Here is a 24,766-nt window from a genome sequence, read left to right as displayed (position 1 = left end):
TTCAATTTTCACCAGTCTGATCTAGATTTCAGCGTATGTCTTTTCCTAAATTATGTACCAGTTTGAAAAGACCTTTTTATATCCTTCAATATGCAAGAGCTCCTCTAGATAGCAGCAAATCCAGCTTCTGATTCTCCCTTGCGAAGCTGCTACAAAAGGCATCTTGGACAGACACACATCTTTGCTTCAGAATTGTCAAATACTCCCAACAAGTTTTCGAAGTAGTGTGCTACCATGAAGAGAAAAAATAATTCCCCCTATGCAAACAGCACTTTCTATCAATTCTAAATACTGTACCTATATGAAAAACAGATTTATGTTTTATTCATGTTTATGAAGCCAACACTCCACAACGTACCAACGGACGACTGAGCTCTGCACACAGCTGGCTGTCCCTAGTAGCCTCCACTGCAACTTGCACACCCAAGGAAACACAGTGACTAGAATCACATCTGTTTTCCTTCTTGGTATGCATAAGCATAGAAGAAATAGTGCAGATAACAGTATCTGGTTAGTCTTAGTCCTCTGTGTTCCAAGAAACCTCTGAAAAAATCCAGTAATAAGCTCTAGAAATATCTGTACGTAGGCGGCCACCTAAACATTAATGGTGCAAAGATGGAATAGGAAAAATTCCTACATGCAGCATATGAAAAGCAACTAAGCCTTCATATTTTACCGTATCCATATAGAGGAAAGACGTGTGAGAAGTGGCAGAGCAATGTTTAGGTGAAAGTAAACAGTGACTGAGAAGAGGAAAGTAGGAAACATGAACAACGCTATATAGGGAAACATATGCTATAACCTATTTACAAAAAAAAAAAAAAAGAAAGAAAACAAAAAAAAAAATTACCTGTAGCCTGGTAATGCTAGGATGAATACCGGGCAAAAACTTCAGCAGGAAAGAAAGAAAGAAAGAGAGAACGAGAGAACGAGAGAACGAGAGAACGAGAGAACGAGAGAAAGAAAAACAAAAAGTATTTTTAAACTGCATATTAAATGTTAATTTTACTACGCACTTGGTGAACAAGTGTTTCTTTTACTTTGAAGTCTTTGAAAAATTAAGAAACAAATACTTTATAAGCTTCCTAGTAAAAGTATGTTGATTTTTCAAGCTGAGGCATACGAAATTTTACAGCAAATACTGTCAAAATTCACAAAAATTCCTAAACAAAGCAAAGCTAAAAAAAAATTCAATCCCCAAAGAATTAACCGAGTTTTAAGCTATCAGATCAACGCGTTTTGAGTCCAACATTCATAAAAAGTACTGGAAATTTTGAAACATTAAGAAGTCTGACAACAAAAATACATGTTGTTTTTCAACCACAGGTAACAGGTTTTGCTGAGGTTTTTTTCTGCATAGAGCCTGATTTATCTAAACCCAATTATCCTTCTTGCACCCTATAGCGCAAAAATGAAGGTTGCGTTTGAAAAATACTTTGTTGCAGCTGCAGAAGAGTACAATACAGTAACTCTAGCTCAGGATACTGTCCTGTAGCAACTCCCCAAGCATTTGTGGTGATTTACGGAAGTGTTATCAAGGTGAATACTTGGGGGACTGAGTTACACCAGATAAAAAGAAAAGGTAACAACAGCACGGAGGCAGAAAAGGAGGAGGAGGAAGGAAAACCATGCTGCTGCCCACCTTCCTCAGCTAATTCCTCGTCAACAAAAGGTGCTGACACCGCTAGCTCACTCTCCCTCCTGCCTTGTGCCAAGAGTAGCATTGCTAGATTTGGCCATAGTAGCACTGCAAATTCTGATTTTTAACTGCTGCTTTCTATTTCAGTGGAAGTTTTGAATATGGACCTAACTTAACAACCTTATTTTCCTCCAACAGCCATGAGTTGGCATTTATATCAGAAAAAACTTAAACAAAGATCAATTTTTTTACTGTGCTTAAACAGATATTAGCATAGATGTAATCACTACAGCACAGAACTTATCTTGTTTGTAATTATATTATGCAACAATATAGTGAGCAAATCTCTCTCTGAAGCAACACTGCTACCACAGTGCAGCTTTTAGCATCGCCCACTAGTACTGAACTCGGCCTGACCCCTCATTAGGTATCAGCAATCTGGAAGTCACAGCAGTTTACCTGTCCAGTTCACTTTGAACTTCCTTGAAAACACAATTTTTCCAAAAGAAACTCTTACTCTTTATTTAATTTGATAAGCAGTACCTCATTTGTAATCAAGAGGTTTCAAGTAATTCCTTTTTCGTACTTCTCTCCTGTCATACCTACTGCTTATAAAAAACCCTATATTCTTGTGTCTTAGTATCTGAATTGTTTCCAAATAACTCACTCTCATCAATGCAGAACAGCCTTATGCCTCTAGAAATACCACACTATATTTACATGGATTTCAGAAGAATTCAAGCAGCTTTTATCCTGCCCGAGTCATGGATAAGACTAGAAAAATACACACAGATTAGGATCACTTGCACCGAAATGACGTAGTTTAGGGTATCCAACAAAAGACAGAGCTGTAAGAAAGGATAAGTAGGCCATAAGTTGCTTTAGTGTCATTAGAAAATCTACTGTATGTGGCAGAATAGGGTCAAACTCACAATACAGAAAAAAGCTCAAAGAAAATAAAAACTGAGATGCACAGAAGTGACAACCTACACCAGACCCATGTTTTCTCCTAGAAACAACACCCAAACCCGACTTTATTGTGAGTTAAATTATTTTTATATCAGATAACTGAATAAATACTATATTCAGTATTTAATAGCACTAACCATTCCATACATTCCATAGTCTAAGAAGAAACTATCACTTCCTCTCTCTAAAACAACAATTTTGAATCAGTTGATGAGGCCCTCACAAGTGACATTATGCCATACTTACCAAGCACTTGTTCAGTTCAAAACCTGTTGCTCATGTATCTAGAGCTGCCCTCCCATGTTCCAGTCATACTTCAAAAATAGGAGCCAATCGGTGGCAACGGGCAGTTACGAGCCATCATCCAGGGAGGACCTGACGCGCTACGTTTCTCAGGAGTCTACCCAAGCTCCCCGGCTTCCATATGTATCATTTCCATATGTCTTCTCTTCCATATGTATCACTCAGATGCTCGTTTAGCTTCAGAATTCATAGGTAAGATACTCACTCTAAATTGTTCTCAGGATACTAATAAAACCAATGCTCTGTGATAAACAATTAAGATCTTTCCTATGCATATCACTTCTCAAGGCGTGATGGTTTTTTTAGACGTGAGCTGCATTTTTAAACTCTTTTTCATCCAAAAATCAGAGTGCTCTGAGCTTTACAGCAGGCAACAGGCCCTTGACCTTTCATTAGATCCAATGAACCGCTAAAACATATTAAAAGAAAAAAAGATACTTTCCACTAAATCATATGCCCTCAAAGAACGTATCTCTGAACTTAAAGGTCCAGTAGATTTACCTTTAAAAGAACAGAAATGCAGCAGACTTACTAACAAATATTCAGGGTCACAAGTGGAGATGCACACAGTAACCCAGTGTGAAGAAGGTGGCACACAGAGCACACACTGTCTTTGCGCATCCTAGAGTGACCAGCTCTCCTAGACTCCCACAGTTGAACAAACAGGTATCAAATCAGTTAGGTCCTATAATTTCCTCTAACCCATCACCCACACCTTACTGTGTATTTCTGCCAGCTGTTTTTTATCCAAACATCTGATCAGAGCTACACAGTACAAAAGATTAAACTCTACCACATAATCATAAGATTTTAAAAAGGGAATTTCACCATCAACCTAAACAACTTAATTAGTGCTTCATTATTGTTAGGACATACACACATGCAGCAAAAACACATTGAAAACAGTATAATGCCACAGTATATCTTCATAAAAGAAAATGCCAAATGATACTAGCTCATTGATCTTCTCCAAGTTTCTCCATTATTTTCCGTAATTGAATTGAGCTTTTTCCTTGCAGATATCTAATACAAGTTTGGAGGAGGAGGAGAACTTTTATGTTGCCAATAAAAAACAAGCATTGCACTTTGACTGGGGGTGGGGGTGGGGCAGAGAGACTACCATACTAGCATATTTTGTCTTTTAACACTCTCATTAACACTTTTTCCCAATCTGTTTTTTCAGAAAGAAACAAGGCAGCAAATAGAAATGAATTTACTGCAGCAATCTTCCAAAGCCTGCAGTGACCTTTTCACAGCTCTCAAATCAAACACTGCATCTTTACCAGCGTCAACTTGTAAGAAGTTGGTCATTCTTCTAGAAGAGCTGTTCTTTGGCTGGGAATAAATCTTCTTTTCCTGCTTTTATTTTGTCGCATGGCTTGTTTTAGAATATATCCTTATGAAGTCCTCTTCTCATTTCCCAAGTGGGTTGTACCAGGTTTTATCTTTGGTCCTTTTCCTTTTAATTCTACTCTCCAGTTAACATTTCCTTGCGTCATTTGAAGTAACATCTTGAATCCTGACAAAAACGCTCATTCCCCTTGTAGCATCTCTATCAGGCCAAACCCCATATCAGTTTGCATACTCAGTTTGCATGGGGTTTACATCAGACTACCAACTTCACCTTGCCATTCACAGATCCAAACTTCCGATTACCCTCCAAAGATCCATTTCTCAATGTATCACTAGTAAATTTGCTTCATATTCAGTTAGGTAAAACCATAACATGGAACAAAGCTAAAGTAGATGGGAGCTCTCCCTGACATTTTTATGAATCTGCTTTGCCTAAATAGTACCTTGCTTTTCTAAGATTATAACGGGTTACGGCAAAAGAGTTTAGATTAAAAACACTCCAGTAAGTAATAGCTCCAGTTCTTAAAAATTAGACAGCAATGGATTAGAAACAACTGCCTTGAAACATATTTTGTGGCACCACCACCCTCAGATATCATGGAAGAACACTCAAGAGCACCAGCTGGTTCAGGCTCCTGAGGTGGGAGATGAAGGAGAGGACTCCACCTCAGCACAGGCAGCTCTCCACAGCCAGGCTTCTGATCAGAGGTACAGGCTATGTCTGAAAAGCAGCCCAGACTTTTTTTTTATACCCGCATATCTATGCCAAGGGCTGCTGGCAAGCCAGGTCAGCTCATGTATACAAAAAAGAATAAACCCTCCAAACCCCCAAAGGCTAGTCTTACGCTAATAGTTCCCACATTATTGTGTGATCATTAGATAACACAAGAGAGGGGGTAAGAGCCTGTGGAGGAGGGAAAACCAAGGAGAGGAAGGAACAACTGCCTATTTCTGCAGTAGTCTCAAGTTAGACCACATGAAGTATATTGTGACACTGCACTGATTTCCCTTTACTGCCTGTGGCCAGATGAGCACCGATCCCATCCTTCTACCATGGGCAGGAATCACCACCTACCACGCAGCACCCGCAGCAGTCTCCACAAGGCAATTAGAGCTGCAAGTAAACCACCTATCACTGAACATCTGTGTATTCAACTACAGGTTTGCAGGACTGTCTCTCACTCCTCCGTACAGCAGACAATGATCACTCATTTAGTCTTAATGGACTGTTACTAAAATAGAGAAATCTCGGGACAATGTCTTGCTGAGGCTTCAGCAAACTAGTTTGGCTGGGTTCACTTTCAGGTATCTGCAGACTGGAAAAACAGATGGGCGTCAGCAACAAGGCAGCGGTTACACACAAGCCTTTGAAAGTCTGCTTTAAATACCAGGGGAAGGAGGGGATACAACACAGGAAGCACTGGGCAGGAAGGAAAGCGAGCACAGCAGTAGAGTTGGTCGAGCTGCTGTTCTCTTCCTAAATGAACTGAGTGAGGAGGCTCTGAACTTAAGAAGTTTTTCTAACAGTAATCGTATGCTTCAACTTTTAAAACCTGTGAAATAAAGAAGGTGTATGTTGAAACTGTACTAACTCTTAGGGTCCGTATGTGTAAATACATGTATCAAACATACCTCCCAAACATAAAAGCAACCATACTGAGTTTGACGAAACACCCATTTAACACCCAGCCTGTCTCCAAAAGCGAGCACGTCTTCAAGGAGAACAAAAATGGGGCAAATACATGCTGCTTTTTCTGTAATACCTTTCCAGTCTCCAACTGCTTTCATGGATTTTCTGAACCAGATCTGATTTGTATGTATGTATTACGCATTTGTGTTTTTTAATGTATCCACACTCAGTGGATTTCTCATCCCTTGAACTCACGTGAAATTTTAGTATCTACAGCAACATTTGGCAAACCATTACCGAGATGTAGTACACGTATATGAAGGTGTAAAACCCCTATTCTTCCCTCAGGAGACATCTCCCTTCCCTTTGTTTCTTTTGCATGAAAGTGTAACTGTCACTATGTTATCTTTGAAAAACGCTTCTCTTATACTTGCTGGAAGATGCATCTTCTTTCACTCTGGGGAAAACAAAAAACCATTTATATTTCAGTAGTAAAACTGTACTATAGCCTCTAAATACTTGCGAACAAGCTTCAAAATACATCAACTACACACTCACAACTAGGTATGGTACAAAGCCCACAAGAAAAAACGTTTTTAACACAAGTTTTAATTCCTGAACAAAAAAGGAATTTTTACCATTTCAGATTTATTTTACATTAATCTGGTACAACACAAAGCGGAGAAAAATAAAAAAGCAAGCATTTAGAAATTCTGTTTTTTAAATGGTACTCTGCACTATTTTCCCCTCTCTGTTACATCTTCTGCATTCTGAAATGGAATTTGTTTATTCCCGGACACTGAAATAATATAGAAGTTTTTAAACTGTTCTAGAAGAGATCTGTCAGATAAAAAAAACCCCCGTACATACACCCAAACAGTTTTACAAGAGTTTTACAAAGGTAAATTTAAGGGTCCTACTCATTGAATACCATCTTTTAAAGAATGCACACAAAATTTCTGGTGAAGTCCTGCTGCATTAAAGTTTGTTCCCACATAACTATAATTGTTTTAAAGCATTCGATGCTGCCTTGTTAACTCATACTAACACATTGGAGAAAAAAAAGGCTCCTTTGTGTAAAGCTTTCTGTATATGAAAAGCAACGGAGAAGTGTAGAAAAAGAGAACATGCTATGCAAAAATCCACCTGTTTTGGTAATTTTGAAGAATTTTAATTTAAAACATTTTCATATTACAATTACTCGTAAGCCAATTCACACGGTCATAAACTAGATGAACACTAACTTAAGTAGGCAATTCTAAAATTAAACTATTCAAAGAATTTCCAGTAAGCTGAAGCCCTTCCAGCATTTACAGATCTCAGAAACAACAACCGAAACAAAAGGAGCAGTTGCCCTCCATGGCAGAGTTTTTGCTTTTACAGCACAACTCTCCATCTGCAACCAGCTAACGCTTTATTTCACACTAAACTATGTTCTCATGCAGTATTTCATCTGGAGTGGGTTTCTACAAGACTAACATTTCTTAAACTGGAAGATGCATTTTTTTAGAGGAGACGGGAAGCATATTCAAGAGAAGGCAGCTGTTCCAATGGAGCAGAAAACTGAAATGGGACAGGAGATGCTGCTGGGAGAAGATGCCATAGGACTGGTGAACACAGTGGAGGATGACAGGGACAGGGAATACAATGCCCATTGGCCAGACAGCGCAGTTAGTGAAAGCAAAATAAAAACCCCAACAAGTGGGGGTCGCACCACAAATTCACTCAGCCCACTAGCAATAAGCATGGGACCAGCGCCAAAACATGGCTGAAGTGGTGGCTCCCTGAGACAACCAGGGTTTTTCAGAGAAGCTCCCTACCACCTGCATATCCTGTACTTCTCCCAGATCTCCAGCAAATGGGTGCACTCACTCAGGAACACCTGAGCAGCAGCAGGTGCTACTTAAGAAAAATGTGTGCATTAATAGAGCAAGAGAAGGTGAGAGGATCAGGCGTTCAGTGAAAGCACAGCGAAATGGGAAGGCTCCTGCACTGATCAAATGGGCAGGCACCATTCTGTATTAACTCAGGAGTGACTCCCAGTCATTTCCATTTACTGTACATAATACGAAATGGGTGTTAGTAGCAAATGGATGGGACGTGTAGGAAGAACATGTGAGCTGTTTGTGTACAGATTCAATTACAAAGCAGACTGAACAGAAACCTTGCTCACTCTGTAAGACACTGCATTAGCCATCCCAAATATAATGTCCCTACAGAGGACAAATGAATATCAGGATTAGAAAAACTATGATAAAGACTGTACTATAAAGGTTTGTAATGAGCAAACTGTTGTGTTTTTTTTTCATTTTGAAAGCAGAAACAATGTTTCACATCCTGTTAACAGATCTGTGAACTCCGACGTACTCCATTCAGTCGTATTCCATGGACTCAAACCCTAGCTATGAATCACGCAAGAGTTATCACGCAACATTAACAGAAGTTCTGATTTCTTTCCCTCTTTTAAGCCTAGAAAGTGATGTACACACACACCTGAAGAAAGCTAAGGCTGAACGGTGAACACAGAACAACATAGAGAGGACACACCTAGTGCTAGAAAGTCCATAAATTATGTTCTAAATGTAGAAATGCACTTCTTCACAGAAAATATCTCCATCTCCTAGCTCTGTTGCTTTCTCAGATATAATTTTAAATTTTGAGACATGAAAATCTGAAATAATGAAAGTACGCTATCCTGCCACATTTTTCTTATGAATTGTAAAAATATAAGCATTGTAAACAAAATCAATATATTAACTAAATTTGGATATTTGGAGGATTTTACAGATTGTGCTATTTCAAGAGAAATAAATTCCAGCTATTTACATCTGAAGAAAGCCCTGAGGAGACTTAAGATGGCAGCAGGGGAAGCAGAAATAGATTACTGAGCCTCCAATCTGAGAAGCCCTACGGAGCTGTGCAACAGGCAGTTCCATGGGAGCAGGATAAAGGAAAGCACAGGTCAGACTATCCCCAGCCCTTCATCAACAAAGTCAGGAAACACCACAACCTATCACTCTTTTTCTGTCTTGCACCTTCTAAGAAAATGGGAAATGAACAGAAGATGTTCTGTACAAAATGCTAGTCCATATCATATAGGACAGAAAGATGACAAGTTATTAGCTGTAATCTTTTCAGAACTATATATGTAAGCTCCATAATTTACCCAAATTAAAAGCTTCTTTCCATGAACCTGAACATTTAGCGCTAAAAATTAAACATCTCAGATTCAGCCACAGACACATACAAACACACATTCTCACGATTCCCAAGAAAGATGCATTGTCACTAAAGCAGATGATGGACCCAGCATGTGCTGTGGGCCAAATAAAAATGAAACTTCTAACCTTTGGTGATTTATTGTATCATCCTTTCATATTCCTCCAGTTTTGCCTCAGCTGCGAATTCTGCTGTCAGTTTTGTAAATTATTTGAAGCTGAGCTCCTGGAGAAGCAGTTTGAAGAAAACCTAAACTCTATGGGCCTCATCAGATATAAATCTTGCTCCATTCAGGTCAGGTCACCCTTCTCAGCTGTACGTGGAAATGTGTTTCAACAGCTTATCTTCAAAACTCCTTGCACCTTAACACTGCTTTTCCAACAGCTTAGATGTCCCACATCCCACAGGATTATACTCCAACAACTTAATTTCTCTAAAAAAATACCTAGAGAGAATATGCAGACAGGTCCAATCCCAGTCTGAGAGAATAAAAACCAGATGATACTCTCCAGCAATATTATAGATTTTAGATACTCAAGTCAATAGTGAAAAACTGTCTTGTGGACAAGGGACATCGTTCTTTCTTCCCTGAACATCTGCCTACGTTAGGCTGCAATGCCAAACCAAGAACATTTATTCAGCTTTTTCCTACTGTGGAAAAAGGCAGGTGTTTTACTTCTGCTAAACTGAAGAAAGGCTTATACTATCTCAGTTTGTAGGGAAATTCTTGACATAGTATAGCCAACAAGTAAACACTTCCAACGTACATGCAAGGGAGATTACAGCATCAAACATCAGCATAATGTAGAAAGGCAGATTATAGAAGTCAGCAGTCACATAGTGTCCCAGTTATAAAAAGGATACACGAAGCACTTCACTCAATGAACACCCAAAAAAAGAATTTTCCCAGTGAAAACTATATACAAAAGTCTCCAGAATTTTTCCTTTCCCTTAAGATTCAGGCAATCAAACCTCACAAACTCACAGAACATCAATAAACGATCCTCAAAACTTAAAATTTCCAACTTTCGCTACTGTAATTAGTACAGTAACATAATTATGTGATAAGATACTACTTTATATTTTATCCAAGTCTTAGACTGGATCAGACATCACACTGAGTTTAGCAGAATTAATGAAGTCTGTGTTTACCCAAAGGGTCTTCAGAAAGACACTATTACCTTCTTTACTGCAAGAACAGCATGCTGAACAACACATGCCACACATTTTCTCAAATCAGTCATTACTTCAGGTTAAAACAGACAACCTCTGGAAAAAATTTATTTTAGCGTATCTTCAGTGGCCCTCAACAAGCTTCAAGAATAACAACAAAAACACTCCTGGAATTTAGTACTGAGTAAGCTTTAACTAATACCATATCAGGCATCTAACTGCAGCTGTAAGATTTTGCTCCACAGCCAAAATAATTAGGAAAAGTCATAACTTTATACCACACCTGAAAACTGAAAGTTTCAAGACTGCAAATGCAATTGCAAAATTAGTCTCCTACACATAGATTTATCCTGGGATGTTTCAGACTACTAATAAATGTGAACTGTAACTTTCTCCCCATGCCTCCCCCCGTAACAACCTTTCTACAGAATAAAATAATGTAAAAAAAATCATCCAACAGTCATGAACAGTCTTAATGTTTACATCTTAGAGCTACCTAAGATACAACGTAAGAAAGCTAAAAAGAGAAAATGCAACGCATAGTTAGACATACAGCACACTTCACAACCAAAACACAATATAAAAGCATTCTCTTTCACTACACATCCCAGAGGCAAGTAAAAAGACAATTTATGAGTGCCATCTGCTTCAAGTGCCCCTCTAACAATGTATTAGCAAAATACATGTATTTCAAAAATAGAGGAAAAAGCCTTACTCTGCTATATCAAGATATCCACAGGAAGCAGCTGCATGTAGAGGTATCCAGCCTTCATTATCTGGTTGATTAATATTTGCTCCATTTTCCACAAGAAATTTCACCATATCTACGTTATCATCTATACAAGCCTATAAAGAAAGAAAGATTTAAGAAGTAAGTTCATATTAAAGCTGTTCTACAATACTGTGCATCTTTAAGCAACATCTTCAGGAAAAAAAAGGTTAAGTATTTTAAAGTCTGATGATGGGGGAATAGGGTTTATTTGTTGGGGTTTGACAGCAAGACAAGAAGAATTTCAGAGAAAAGCAGCAGGTGTAAAAAGGTTTGTAAAAAAATCCTCAAATAGACAAATTCAAACAGAGTTTACCAAAACCAACAAATAGGATTTCCTCAGGTAAATTTGTTCTGGTTTTCCGAGAAGCCATTTACAATCCCCACCGCATGAAGCGGTTCAAAGCCCCCAGGCCCTCGCTCCATCCCAGGCCCAGCTCCGCCACTCCAGTGGATATTGCAATGGAATAAACAGCTACACCATGAAGTAGAATTGTTGTGACCAAGAGATGGGGAGCAGCTGGGAAAACAACACCGTAATGTGGTTTCAATTATAGTGCAGTTGAGACTAAGGAGTATGGAAGGGGATGCTACATTGCATTTCAACACCCCCCTGCTGTTTTCTACTGCAGCGTATTCTATACCATCATACATCTTTTAACAGTCTATAAATCACTGCTGTTTATAAACCTACTTGAGTATCAATTTGGCACAATGCAAAGATATTATCTTTTGTGCACATGTCTTAATTACCAAGCAAACACTGTTGCCCAGATGCAGAACTACCGCCTTTCTCGAGATCTCCATCTTGACTGGCTCCTATTTTGCCTTTCTTCTCTGCGTTTGAGTATTTTTCTCACAGGGTGCTCAGTGAGTTTTCTTGCCAACTTCCATACTGCTGCCCTTAAAAGGGCAGAGCAACAGAGAGAAAAGTCCCTCTGCATTTCAGGACAGCAAGGACTCAGAACAGCTAGACCCCACAAGACTGGGATTAATTTTTTAGCTTAATAAATCAACAATACTGCATAACCAGACGGCTGAAATGAGAACTTTTACTGCTGGGCTCTTAAATCCTTCTAGAGAATTATGCCTCTAATTAAATGCAATTAAGGTATAAATTTTACTTTTCAGAATACTTCTACAGCAATAGAGACTGAAAATTATACACTGCTTTATTATGGCAAAAAATCTCATACTTCCTTATTTAAGCAATTGTGCTTTCCGACATGAATCCCAAAGCTTTCCTCCATTCTGTAGTGCTGAGGCAACAGCCACACCATGAGGGAGATGTGCTGCTGCCCCGTTTAAGCAGCCAAACAAAAACAACAAGAAATTATCCCTCTTTGACCCCATTTGCTTTATTAGGTACGAACTTAAGGCTTTGTTTAGAATGTAACACAGAACTGTTTTAACGATGAGTCTCATCTGGACTTGTTCATCCATAAACTTGCAGCTAGACGGCAACTAGACTGCAGTCCACTGCTTGCATTATTTGTTTTTCAATCAAAACCAAAAACACATTCTTGAGTGAAAACATTCAAAAACCTTCCTACCTTTTCAAGTATTCTTGAAAACAACTTTTCCAAAGGATTTTTTGAATTATCTTTTTAGTCATATCCATCCCTAAAGTCAGCAATTCTTTTAATAAAATAATTGATGAATATACTCCAACAATAAAGACTACAAATTCTTCAAGCATATCATCTTCAATTTCTCCACTTATCACCAGAGTACACTGCATATATGCTAGTGTAACAAGCTCTGAAAGAAAAGAATTGCCTCTCTTTGGAAGGGAGTTTGTTCCTTAAATGAAAAGACATGAAAGACATCATAATTCAGTTCAGGAGGAAAACAAGAGAGACATGTTTACACTTAACAGAAACATTAACCTAGCCATATTTCACACATGCCATATATCCAGTTTTTCTGGATATCCAATTTGCCTGACCACTGATATCCTATGTATAGCATAATATTCACCAACTTATTATGAGGAAAATAAATTCATATCAGAAAACTTTGAAATTCCCTAAGCATTTAAAAATAGAGATCTTTTAATATTACATTTCAATATGCTGCATACTCATCTACCTTTAAATCCTCTAAAAGTCATAATCTGTGAAAAAAGGATATCTTAAAATTGATTAACACTATTAAAAAAAAAAAAAGCCAGACCATCTGGTTTCGACAGAACCCAACACAGAGCAATCCTTGCCCATTTTTCAAGTATACATAAGAAAAACTGGCAAGACATACTCATAAAAATACTGTTGCTAAGTGAATCAAAAGCTTACATATGCAGCACATTAAAAGACATATGACTAAGTGGCTAAAAATATTTGACCAAATTTGGGCAGTTTATTGTGCCATACACGGCAAGAATCAGGAGAGCTCAAAAACACTTCTCACGTATTATCAGAGATTGCACATTCATGACAAGCAAAGATAAACAATCTGTGAGATTATATACATTAGGATGATATAAAAGTAACTATTAAGATAATAAAAGAATTTACTTGCATATGCAAATGGGAGAGTACTGACATCACTAGTGATCGCATTTGTGAGGCTTAAATGATGTTCCTGATAATTGATTATACAATCTGAACAACTGTACTAACAATTCTATTATGGGACGACAGGACTCACAGAAGCTGAAGTTGATGAGATGGAAGACAGCTGTATAATTTAAAATAGGACCTTTGAGCTCCCTCAAACAAAAATTACTTTAAAATGAGCCTTGTACCTGAAATATTTTATAGAAAACTCACTGTGGCCTCCCAAGAAGGTTATTACATTTCTTAAGGTGAAGAAAAGCAAATGCAATTGATGCTACTGCTGAAGAACATGTATATAATACACCCTTGTCCCCTTTTTCCCCTTAACAACACCGCAAGCAGGTGTTTGACCCTATCAAGTCTCAGGATTTTCCATGTGAAAGACACCTCTGACTATCAGTAGGTACCTTAAGTCAGAAAGCCAAGAAACAAATGTTATAAAAAAAATTTATCTCCATGTTGTTCCATTTCTACTCCGATTGTCACTGCGCTATCTTTGCAGTCTCTTCTAAAAGCTGTATTTATCAAGTGCCAGAAGTGCCTCTGTTGTTAAAGACTGACATCTCAACCCCCAAAAGAAAGCTTGTCAGAACACCATGATAAACTTAAAGCAACAGTCTCCTAAACTTCTGCCCTTCTAGACCGCAGCCTGAAAGTTATTACAAAGGAAAAAGCAACATACATGCAAGATGTAAATAACAAACAGTTCGACTGATGTTACAGTGAGTCAAACAGATAAATTCCCACAATGACTTCTGTCCCCATCTCTGCACGGAGGACAGACAGACAAGGGCCTTCCTCTTCCATGTTTGCTGCAGTCCTTCTAGGATTAATCTCGGTTCTTGGCGTTCATCTCCCCATCCCCAGTCTCCCTCTTCGTGGTCCTTATTTCCCACCTAGAGCCTCAGTTACACTTAGCGAAGCAACAGGTCATCTTAAAGCTCTTTCCAAGTGTTTGCTCACCCACCAAATCTGTCAAGCACACACACCAGCCAGCTCCTGGGAAAGCAAAGAGCATGGGAGCTCGTGCTCAAGCTCCCCTTCATCCCATGCACTGTCTCTCATTCCCATTCCCAGCCTTCACAAACTGGTATAAAGGCGGCATTTCTGCACGAAGCACTCACTACCCTGCCAAATTTGTTGGCAGTTAGCCAATGGGCCCCAAACAGAACAGCAGCTGGACAGTGCAATCATATAAACCTCATTTCCTTTGGGAGCTAATTTAGAAACTAGCTGATTAGTCACAAAGGAAGCAAAATAAAGTTGATAATACGGAGTTTGGTTACCTTTTCTGATAAGAACAGAGATGAAATCTCAAAGGTAGTATATTAAGGCCCAGAAAAGAAAACCACTTTCTATTTGTACAACCACCTGAAACCTGGACTGCAAAGAACACAAAGATCCCACACAAACCAACCCCAGGTAGGTCCAACTTGTCCTGGAAACAACATGCCTATGTTAAGTGAAACAACCTTTTAAACTTTTCCCAGAAATACTTTCTGATCACTCGGAAGGGGATCACCAGATGCCTGCTGAACATGGAAGACTTTAACCATATTCACCATGACTTCGTATCCCAGTGCGAGTGGCATGTGACCTAGCTGGCTCTCCTTACTATCAGGCGGTAAATACATAGGTGAAGGGTAGACCTAAGTTAGTAAGTAACCTTAAAAATAGATAGCTTTAAAAGAGCTATCTAGATTGCTTGGTCCCTCAGTGAGTAACCACCCAAAGAATTCAGCAGACAGTACTCCTCCCCCAAAGACAGGAAAAACGAGTCCATATTTTTTTAAAAAAATTCAGAAATCAGTTAGACTGCTGTCCCATATACATGCAGCAAAGTTATATGGTATGCACCTTACATTGGACTACGATTCTTATTGGTTTTCATCAACAACAAGATAGAATAAGGTAATGCCATCTAATGAGGTTTAGACGTTTGATATTTGACCAGTACTTTCTAGAGAGAGATTAAAGCCTACCCTTTTGCTGTTACCAGATTAGTATCCTCTTCTATTACACAAGTTAAGATATTTTGCCTCTAACAGCAGAAAATAACCATTGTATGTTTAACCTCTGCCACCACATTTCATTTTTCCTTATTTACTCGTAGTACTGAGAGGAGTCAAAAATATGAACACGGAATAATACGTTAGATCTAAAGGGATAAACCAATCCAAATAACCATTTTGAATTCCTGTGGGAATGCTGGAAACAGGAGAAAGACCTCACGCAGTGGCCTGGAGAACAGTTTATCCCTTCCTTCGCTTTATTTCGTGAACCGACTCCAATGGAACGAAGGAGGACATTAACATTTTTGTTAACATACCCGAGAATCAAATCAAGGGAGGGCATCCACACCTAGCAGCAGAGCAGGTTAAAAGTGGTTCCTGTTCTCTTCACCCTGGATCGCTTGGTTCCCTCTGCCATCACACACCACACCCTTCTAGCTATGCCAATATACTTTGCTGAACTGGATCTAAAGTGGATCAGAAAAGCAATTAAAATTTAAAATCAAATAAATAAGTAAAGAACAGCAATAAACTATTATCTTTATCTGATTAATGAAGAATTATTTGCTTTGCTTGTATTAAAATGTTTTTTTTTATATTCAGAGAAGCAGCTTTGTTCTGAAACTCATCTTCGTGTCCTAATTCCACAATCAAAACCCCAAAATTTTGTTTTGCTGTGAAATTTCACCCATTACAAACCCGGTGTTAAAGCCTCGTTTCAAACTGACACTTTTCAAAGAAGGCACTTCTAAACTTGCAACCACTTCTAGCACTCTCACTTTTTAATTTACAATACATTTTAGCCTACTTTCTCATTTGTACAGACTTCCTAAGGAAATCACATTACTCACTCTGTCTACCTGGCTGTCCTCCCTCCTTCGGCAATTTCAACTGAAACTGAGACAGGAATAGAGGTTGCAGAGAATTAAATTCACCACTTGTCACGAAAAGGCGGTTTAAGGATAAGTCCTCTGAAATGATGCTGCCACAAAGCAGGTCACAGTGTGAACTCAACAATTGTCACTTCTACCTGGGTCTTCTCGCTGGTCCACCAGTGAGCTCAGCACTGCCAGATAATCCCCATAATCTCAGTCTACAATGATTTTTACCCTCATGAGGAAAGGTTTTGCTAGGACAGAGGACATTGCAGTTCACTAGTGACACTGTTTATGAACATCGTCTGTTCATCTTCACTCTCCTTGGGGAAAAAAAGAATAAACTTATATATTGCAATTCTTTTTTTTTTTCTTCTTTTCTTTCAATAAACTACTAATAGACAAGGCATAAAAAGAAATTTGGCTAAAAGATCCAAAGCAATCTTCAGCAACACTTACCACTTTTGGTACGTAACATATTCATGCTGCACATTAATTAAGAACACAGCACAAACAAGTGAAGTGGCAGTAGGGTGTATGAAATGAAACCATAAGCTGTATCTAATTTCCAAGATACAGATTCGAGGTAACCTGGCAGTTACAGCCACTAGAACAAAGGAAGAATATTTTTTGGACCTTGAATTTGTTTGCAGGTCATTAATTCTCTGTTGTCGTACAAAGAAATGACATCTTAAAAGTCTAATATTAGTAATGACAATGTCCTAAGACTCACTGACTATTTGGGAACACTTCCAGGATAAAGGATAATACGAATGACCAACAAATTAGGTCATGAAATATTAGTGATTATTAAACTTATTTACTATTTAAGGAATCACTATAAAAGCACTTATTTTACATTTACTGACTATTCTTTTTTAATGTAGTTCATACAGGTGGAAAGGCTGCTGTTGATGTTCACATTTACGGTAAAAAACAGGATGGTTTTGGTGTTGTAACAGAACTTCAGGCACTAATCTAGTATTACGGATGACAAATATTGCTCAATTATTAAATTAAGTATAATCTTTCCAGTGTTCATTTAGCTAACCCACAAGTCACAGCTTCTATTTTTCAGTGGGCTGGAGTAATACCGGATATCTCTGCATACTGACAAAACATTAGGATTACATATTTTACTTTTTAAAAGGATTTACCTTGCAAATATTCTTGATAAACTAGTTTACAAGAACTAGTTTACTTTTGCTACGCTAGTGTTATTTTGTTTAACTTGTTTGTAAATAATGTGTGTATGAGGCATGTATGTGTTATTTCCAGTTAAGAATGGCCTACTATTTAAAATCCTGAAGAGTTGGTCCACACAAAATTGTTGAAGTGATAGTTTCCATATCCAATAACTTAAATTAACAAATAATTTCAAGAGCATCTCTTTGCTTCTGCAAGTTCTGGCAGTCTGAACTTTATTGTTTCTATTTCTCTCACCCCAGAATAGGAGTCAATCTTGGCATAAACTTCAGTGTCAAGCCCTTTCCCCCACTGCAGGGCAGCAAACTTTTCTCTGGAGAATCTTCTTGGAAACATTTCACTTCTAAGTGTAGAAAATGAGAATCCTTTTAGACACCTGCAAAAGCAGGTGGGCAAGACACCCTCTCCTAAAGAGAAAACACTACTTGAAGCTGATGCAACATTTCATGTCCATTCAAGTCTCACGGGGAAGGCATGCAGAGACTATTGAAACCGAGCACCCATTAACCATCATTACTTAATTCGAATGCTGCAGAGCTGTCAAACATTGACAAAAATAGACAAATCGTTCCAGAACTCAAACTTCTCAAGCTATTAATTCCACTTCATGTAAACACCTTGTCATATGCACGAGTATATCTCAACAGAAGTTCACTTAGATTTTATTTCAGCTCTAAGAGGTAGATAAAACCAGGAGCTACACAAAACTGGTAATTATTTAGCTCAAATATTCAGTAAGGGCATAATGTAATTTCTGTACTGCAATTCTGCCTTGTTTTCTCTGTTACACTGAACTACTAAATTACTTACGTGCCCTTGAGCTTTGCTAGTTTGTAATTTATAGTTAAACCTGTAAATTTAATTAAGGGCACAATTCATGAAAAACACTAAAATCTATCGCTGTTGAGACTGATATAATCTACGTGTTATAAAACCAATTTCACAGGGACTTCCCACTATTTAAACCCTAATGAATGCTTAATCATAGTTCTTAATCAGGACTTTAATAGAATACATACATTTAAGTGGTTTTAGCATGTTTCAAGTAGAGATAGAATTATTGTCCTCTAACCTCCCGCTGAGATAAAGGGAAGAGGAGAGTTAGCCACAACATGTTATTTACTATAACCAGAGATGCTACCATTCCTGTTAGCAATCCCAGTAATGGATCAAGACTCACTCTGACAAACATTATGTGAAAAAAACAACCCAGTCTAATGCCTCCTTTCCTGTTCTTGCTGCAAACTGCCCCCCCCAACTATTCCAGGCTACCTACTATTACATAGAAATCTTTCAAATAAATATTTGTTTTCTTTTTTAGCTGTGTGCAAATGTATTTTCAGGAACACTTGAAATGCCCACACTAGAACTTATCTCTTCTTTAAAAGTACCATACTAAATGCTCAATATTAAACTTTACTGGTATTCATTTATTTCAACTCAAAGAAAAATCTCAAGACAACCTGCCAAAAAAATACCTAGAAAAAGCCTGCCAAAAAAAAAACCCCAAACAAAAGCTGGGAAAATTAGATGTCATGGGAAAAAAGGCTAGCCCCTACAAAACTATTTTAGAAGATATCAAACCAAACAGCATCCAAAGACAAAAATACCGATATTGGAGCAGTTCTATTTGCCTCAATGCCCTTTTGTCTCCTGGCTCGATATAGTGACATGAAGTTCGTGAAGATACTGAACACAAAGGACTGTATGAAGCAACATTCACCTAAACTTCAACACAAACGAGGATCTCCCTTAAACTCATGGCATTAAGCATTTGAGAAACCGCTTCTGCTGTTCTGTCTGGTTTCCTTCAACTTAAAATCAAAAGTAGTAAATTCTGTGGAACAACAGAACTTGCTTTTAAATGTAGATTCAGGTTTCTTAGTCGGCTTTATAACCACACTACAGGTGAAAGTGCATGTGTTTACTGAGCGAAATGGAGAAATTAAGATCTGACCCACAGCACGGTATTACAGCTGGTATGAAGTACAAATCCACAAGCTGCCTTCAACCCCGAAGGCTTAGGCAGGTAGGTATGCACAAATCACATATGACAGATTCTCATTTTAGCTACATGTTGTCGAAACCTATGCCACTTGTCCAGCAGCACCAAATCTGTGAATTTGGGAGTTAAATCCAGAACCGAATTTCAGGCTCATTCACTTCATAAATGGCTTTCTCATTCTTCTGGCCTGTGCCTTCGCAGTTTGTTTTCTGAGGCAATTTCAACAGTTGTGGCTGATGCACCATGCTCAGTAGGACATAGATACACAACCCTCCACATTTACCTCCTCACAGGTAGAGAAGCAGTCTTTATTCATTGAAAAGAAATGGTTTTAAGAGTAAACAAAATTTTCATACTGTAAAATACAGTGCCATTATACAGCTATGCTTTCATTAAGAGTATTTATTGTTACAATTTTGGCAGACTGTGATTAGTTTTCATGGTCACACAATGTGTAAATATTAAATTTCAGACGGAAATGGCAGTGTCACATAGTAATGTATTTCTATCCCAGTAAAATTTAAGAATATACCAATCATATTTCAAATACTTAATTTTTTTCATCAGTAAACATCTGCTTTTAGCATACGGGCAACTAAACTAACTCATGTGCCAAAGCAGCTTTTCAATTTAAAATACCTAATATACTGATACCCTCTAATACACTTTCTTAATCAAATTAATCACCTAGCAAAACAAAAAGGTATCAAGAAAACTTACTAGAATCTGTTTATATCAACAAACAGGTTTGTTCACTTCTACATTCCTTGGATTTACTTTAAACCACATGTGCCAAGTTTCCCTTTTTTCCTTTGCTTCTGCCTGTCACCTCTATACAGCTCTGAGTTCTTCGGAGAGGAAAACTGGGCGCTGCCTTGGAAGAAAGCAAACGTGACCACATCTATCAGTGCTCCGCTGTGAACTCTTATGGGCTACATTAGTGATCTAGTCGTCAACTGACATTTAAACTTCTGCTTTAGCAGGATCTAGGGGAAGTTCCCATTGCTTTCTAATTTTAGCCAAGTGAAGTGGCAAAGCTGAGTAGAATAAAAGTAATAACATTGAATTAAATAAAAACAACGATAACCCTTCAACCCAACACGGGAAAAAAACATACATGTTAGTAGAGCTAAACTAGATACACAGATAGACAGATACTGAACTAACCAAGACAAACTCTTTCTGTGTGTACTTTCCTACTACGCATTACCGTTGACAGTAAAAAGCATCTTTAACAGAAAGAAACCAAGACTACAGGTACAAAAAGGCAGTAAGAGACCCAAATTTGCAACTACACACCTATGAATGCTTCATTCAATTAGCACTTGCTATGTGTGGTTTTATCCTCGTCATTATACACTGTATTAGAAGTAAAGCATATTTTTAGTAAGCTGGTAAGGCTGATATCATTCAGGGCTTATTCCCTCCCTATTTTTTTTTTATTTTTTAAGAATGGTTAGGGTTGGAAGGGACCTTAAAGATCATCTAGTTCCAACCCCAATTCAATTTAACAGAATAAAAAAGTACATGTGAAGTATGAATGATACGTCAAGTTAGATTTATAAATATTTGATATGCAAAAGAATTAATATAATCGTGTTGTACCTGAATGGAAACAAAAATGAAATTAGAAGTAAAAGTGGCATTTTGAATTGCTTAAACATTAAGCAAATTATCTTAAATGTGGTAAATATATTAGTTTACCAAAACTGCACTTTGTACACAAACCCAATTAAACAAAGGTAGTACTACACATAAACAGGAAACTTAACTAATTGCTTCTCATCGCTTTCCATTTTTAAGGAAAGAATATATTGCTGCTCCTACTTTCTGTTCCTAGACTTGCTAAAGAAAAGCTATCATTCTCTAATATAAATCTCAGTAAATTTTTCAATTTATGATCAAACTTGTGATTCATTGAATCACCTAGATAAACTGGAAAGCATTTTCAGCTCTTCAAAAAAGCCACTAAGACTCAAAGCTGACCTAGATTGGAAGAATAATATTCTGACAGCCTCACTAAAATTTTAGTAGAAAACCATGGAGTTTCAGTGAAATTAGACAAAAGCAAATGAGCCAAACTTGTCACAGTAAATAGCAAACAGTTGCTCTTTCTTAAAACTGGACAGCACAGTATGTTTTACGCTCATCAGTAATGTATATGCATTTTAACTTCACTTTTCAACAGAAAAAACAAGAGCAGCTCTCCAATTTTCCCTTTTGGAAAAGACTAGCTGTGGTACACACATATATACATAACTGCATTTTAGAACAGCTCAATTAATTTCTGACCTCAGAAATATATTCAGCATACAACCTAAAGGAACTGGTTTGCTTTCTGATTTGCTGAAAGTTTGAAGAAATTACACAGGAGTACATAAGGTATAGACGATATTAAAAAATTCTGTGTCAGGTAATTTTATATACAATTTCACATTTTGTATTGTCGATAAACACACAGCATCACTTGGAACAACTTGTCCAAAGCCTTTTTTCTCATTTAATCTGCACAAAAGAAATGTCACTGTGATCCCCAGAAGGTAAGGCAGTTGCATCAAAGGTCACCAAGACTCAAATAAATCCTCTGCAAGGATAAGATCAACTCAGAATACACCTAAAGGCAAAATTCAACTCAGACTAGGCACTTCAGGAATCCCGTCGAAGTTAAATAAGGGTGTACTCATGCTGTGCCTTTGCTAAATTTGATAAACAATCTTCTAAAATAACTTACATGGAATACCTTGCCTACATTGCCATGTTTTAGTATAGTTAACGAAACTGTTTGTACAAACAAATAAGGAGATGATAATCAAATGTACTATGAGCCTCTGTCAAGTATAAAGAATAAAAAAAAGTATTCAACACCAAACTGCCTCTCTCTCAAAGGCTAGCTATGCAGCTGTTCATCTACACAGATACGGTTTGCAACTTCTAAAAAAGGCATTTTTGCCACAGTGTAACTTAATACTCTATTTTCAATAGGCTAGCCACATCATGAACTTGCTGAGCAAACCCTGGCTGGCTGGAAGGGAGGAGAAACCTGGCGCTCACTTGTGTGTGCTTCCTGTGCCCCGGCAGCAATCCCAGCCCCACCTCCAACAGCTATCTTTCCACTGTATCCAAATTTTTCACCAGCACAAGAAAACAGCCATGAGTACTTCTTAACGGAGACGTCTAACAATTTATCTCCAGCTACAAACGTAAAAACAACATCCACTTTGTGAACTTTCTCTCTTCCAAAAGAGCAAGACAGAAGCACCAGCTTCGACATCGGACTCCCTCCGGTCTATCTAAACAGGAAATACTTCAGTACAGTTGTCCCATTAGAAACTCATTATGACAGATTAACAAAGAAACTGCAAGTAATCACAAGTTCCTAGGAAACCGCTTACATCCCAATTACACTGAAAAATGGACATGAAGACAACAGTCAACGTGTAAAATAATCTAAGTTTATATAGACTCATCTACAACAGTATATACCACTATATATACACAATACATGGTATTTTAAAAGGGCCAATTTTCAAGTCATCTTTTTTTTTTTTTGAATGGGTATCCCACGGACCAAGCAATTATTCTACAATGCAATTTGATTAGGAAGTTACATTAGTACAGAAATAAAGCAAAGGAATGGCAATAATTAAAAATAAAATATTTAATAAATAAAACTGGGGAAATCAATATAAAATTAGAATTTAAAAAATAGGTATAAATGGTATAAACTTTAAATAACAGAGAGTAGAAAATTGGAAAGGAATGCTATGAACATCAATGAAAAAGCACAGCCAGCAGGGCAGGAATGCTAAAGCATTTCTGAAATATATTAAGAATGTGAAAAAAAATAGCAATGATATAGGGATAAAAATAATATAGGAGAAAGAGAATTTGTCAACAAATAGCTCCACTTCCTGGTTTGAAAGAAGCAGAAAGTTTTATTTGTCCTGCATAATGAGGTCTATGTAGCTTCTAGTCTACTAGTTATAAAGAAAAATGCTGAAAAACCCACATTTCACTATTTAACTCGGTAAATCTTGGTAATACAAACCACAAGTATGCTTAGGCAGCTCTCTAGTCACTACTCAAGAACTTAAGGCAGCTTCAAGTTTGCCAATATTTATTTTCTAAACAGATCTTGAAATACCTGGGAAACAGCAGAGGACTGTTAACGCTGTACCAGTGCTGCAGAGTACTAACACAGATGCCTAAAAAAGTTAGCTTGTCAGCCGTACTGGATAAAATAAATAAAAAACACACACAAAAAAAATCCAGGTGACAGATATCAAGGTAACTGAGGTTCATTAAGCTTATTAGCAGGAAAGCAATACAGTGACAACACAGTTATACTACCTCAAAGGCTTGCTTAGCTTCACCAACAGCACCACTGCTTTTCTTGCACCATGGGGCCAGACCTGGTCAACACTGAAGGACCCCAGCTGACACACATTCTGAAGACCTGGGGCACCAGCAAACACTGCTGTGAACAAACATGGGTCCAACGAGGCTTTTTAAGCTTGTAGCCTTGCCAGATGAATGTTGACTCCACACAGGGCAGCTGTTCATGAATGTTCATGAAAGCTTATCAGCAAGAACACCTCAGATGCAGAACCTGAATAGGGTTCCTCATCAGAGGACACCTTTAAGTATGTTTCCCCAAATCTGAGTTAAAACAGATTTCTCTATTTATGGCCATAGTAGCCCCTCATCACATCAAGTATCCAAGACTAACTCCACTGTGTGTTTTAGCACACAATGCATGAAAAGCCAGCAGAAAATGAGTATTCTTGAGAAGCAGTCCTCTAGTCTGCATCTGCAACCAGTGTTACCGTTCTCCTCGTGGCATTAAAGGGAAAAGCAAACCACCCTCCTCAGCTCCGTATTTACTCTGATACAGGAGGAAACGAAGATATACGCTGACTTTTGGTCAACGATATATTACGAGAGTCAGTATACTAAGAATGTTACATCTTCAATCAGTATATTACAACAGCACCTTCTTTTTCTTCAGACTGCTGCGTGTGCTCCAGTACTGGCAATGTCTCCATCCTCATTCTG

General features: G+C 37.8%; 1 protein-coding gene across 2 annotated transcripts in view; it reads right to left on the bottom strand.

The window, feature by feature from the left end:
• Positions 1–24,766, bottom strand: part of PPP1R12A (protein phosphatase 1 regulatory subunit 12A) — a 122,884-nt gene that overhangs the window by 64,277 nt on the left and 33,841 nt on the right. For both annotated transcript variants that reach the window (XM_054188559.1, XM_054188561.1), the window contains exon 2: positions 11,002–11,132. In XM_054188559.1, the coding sequence (XP_054044534.1) occupies positions 11,002–11,132 (131 nt within the window). The remainder of the gene's footprint in view (positions 1–11,001; positions 11,133–24,766) is intronic.

Source organism: Rissa tridactyla, chromosome 1, assembly GCF_028500815.1.
Source record: "Rissa tridactyla isolate bRisTri1 chromosome 1, bRisTri1.patW.cur.20221130, whole genome shotgun sequence".
Lineage (NCBI taxonomy): Eukaryota > Metazoa > Chordata > Aves > Charadriiformes > Laridae > Rissa > Rissa tridactyla.
The sequence above is the reverse complement of the archived record's forward strand: the minus strand, read 5'-3'. Positions and strand labels throughout refer to the sequence as shown.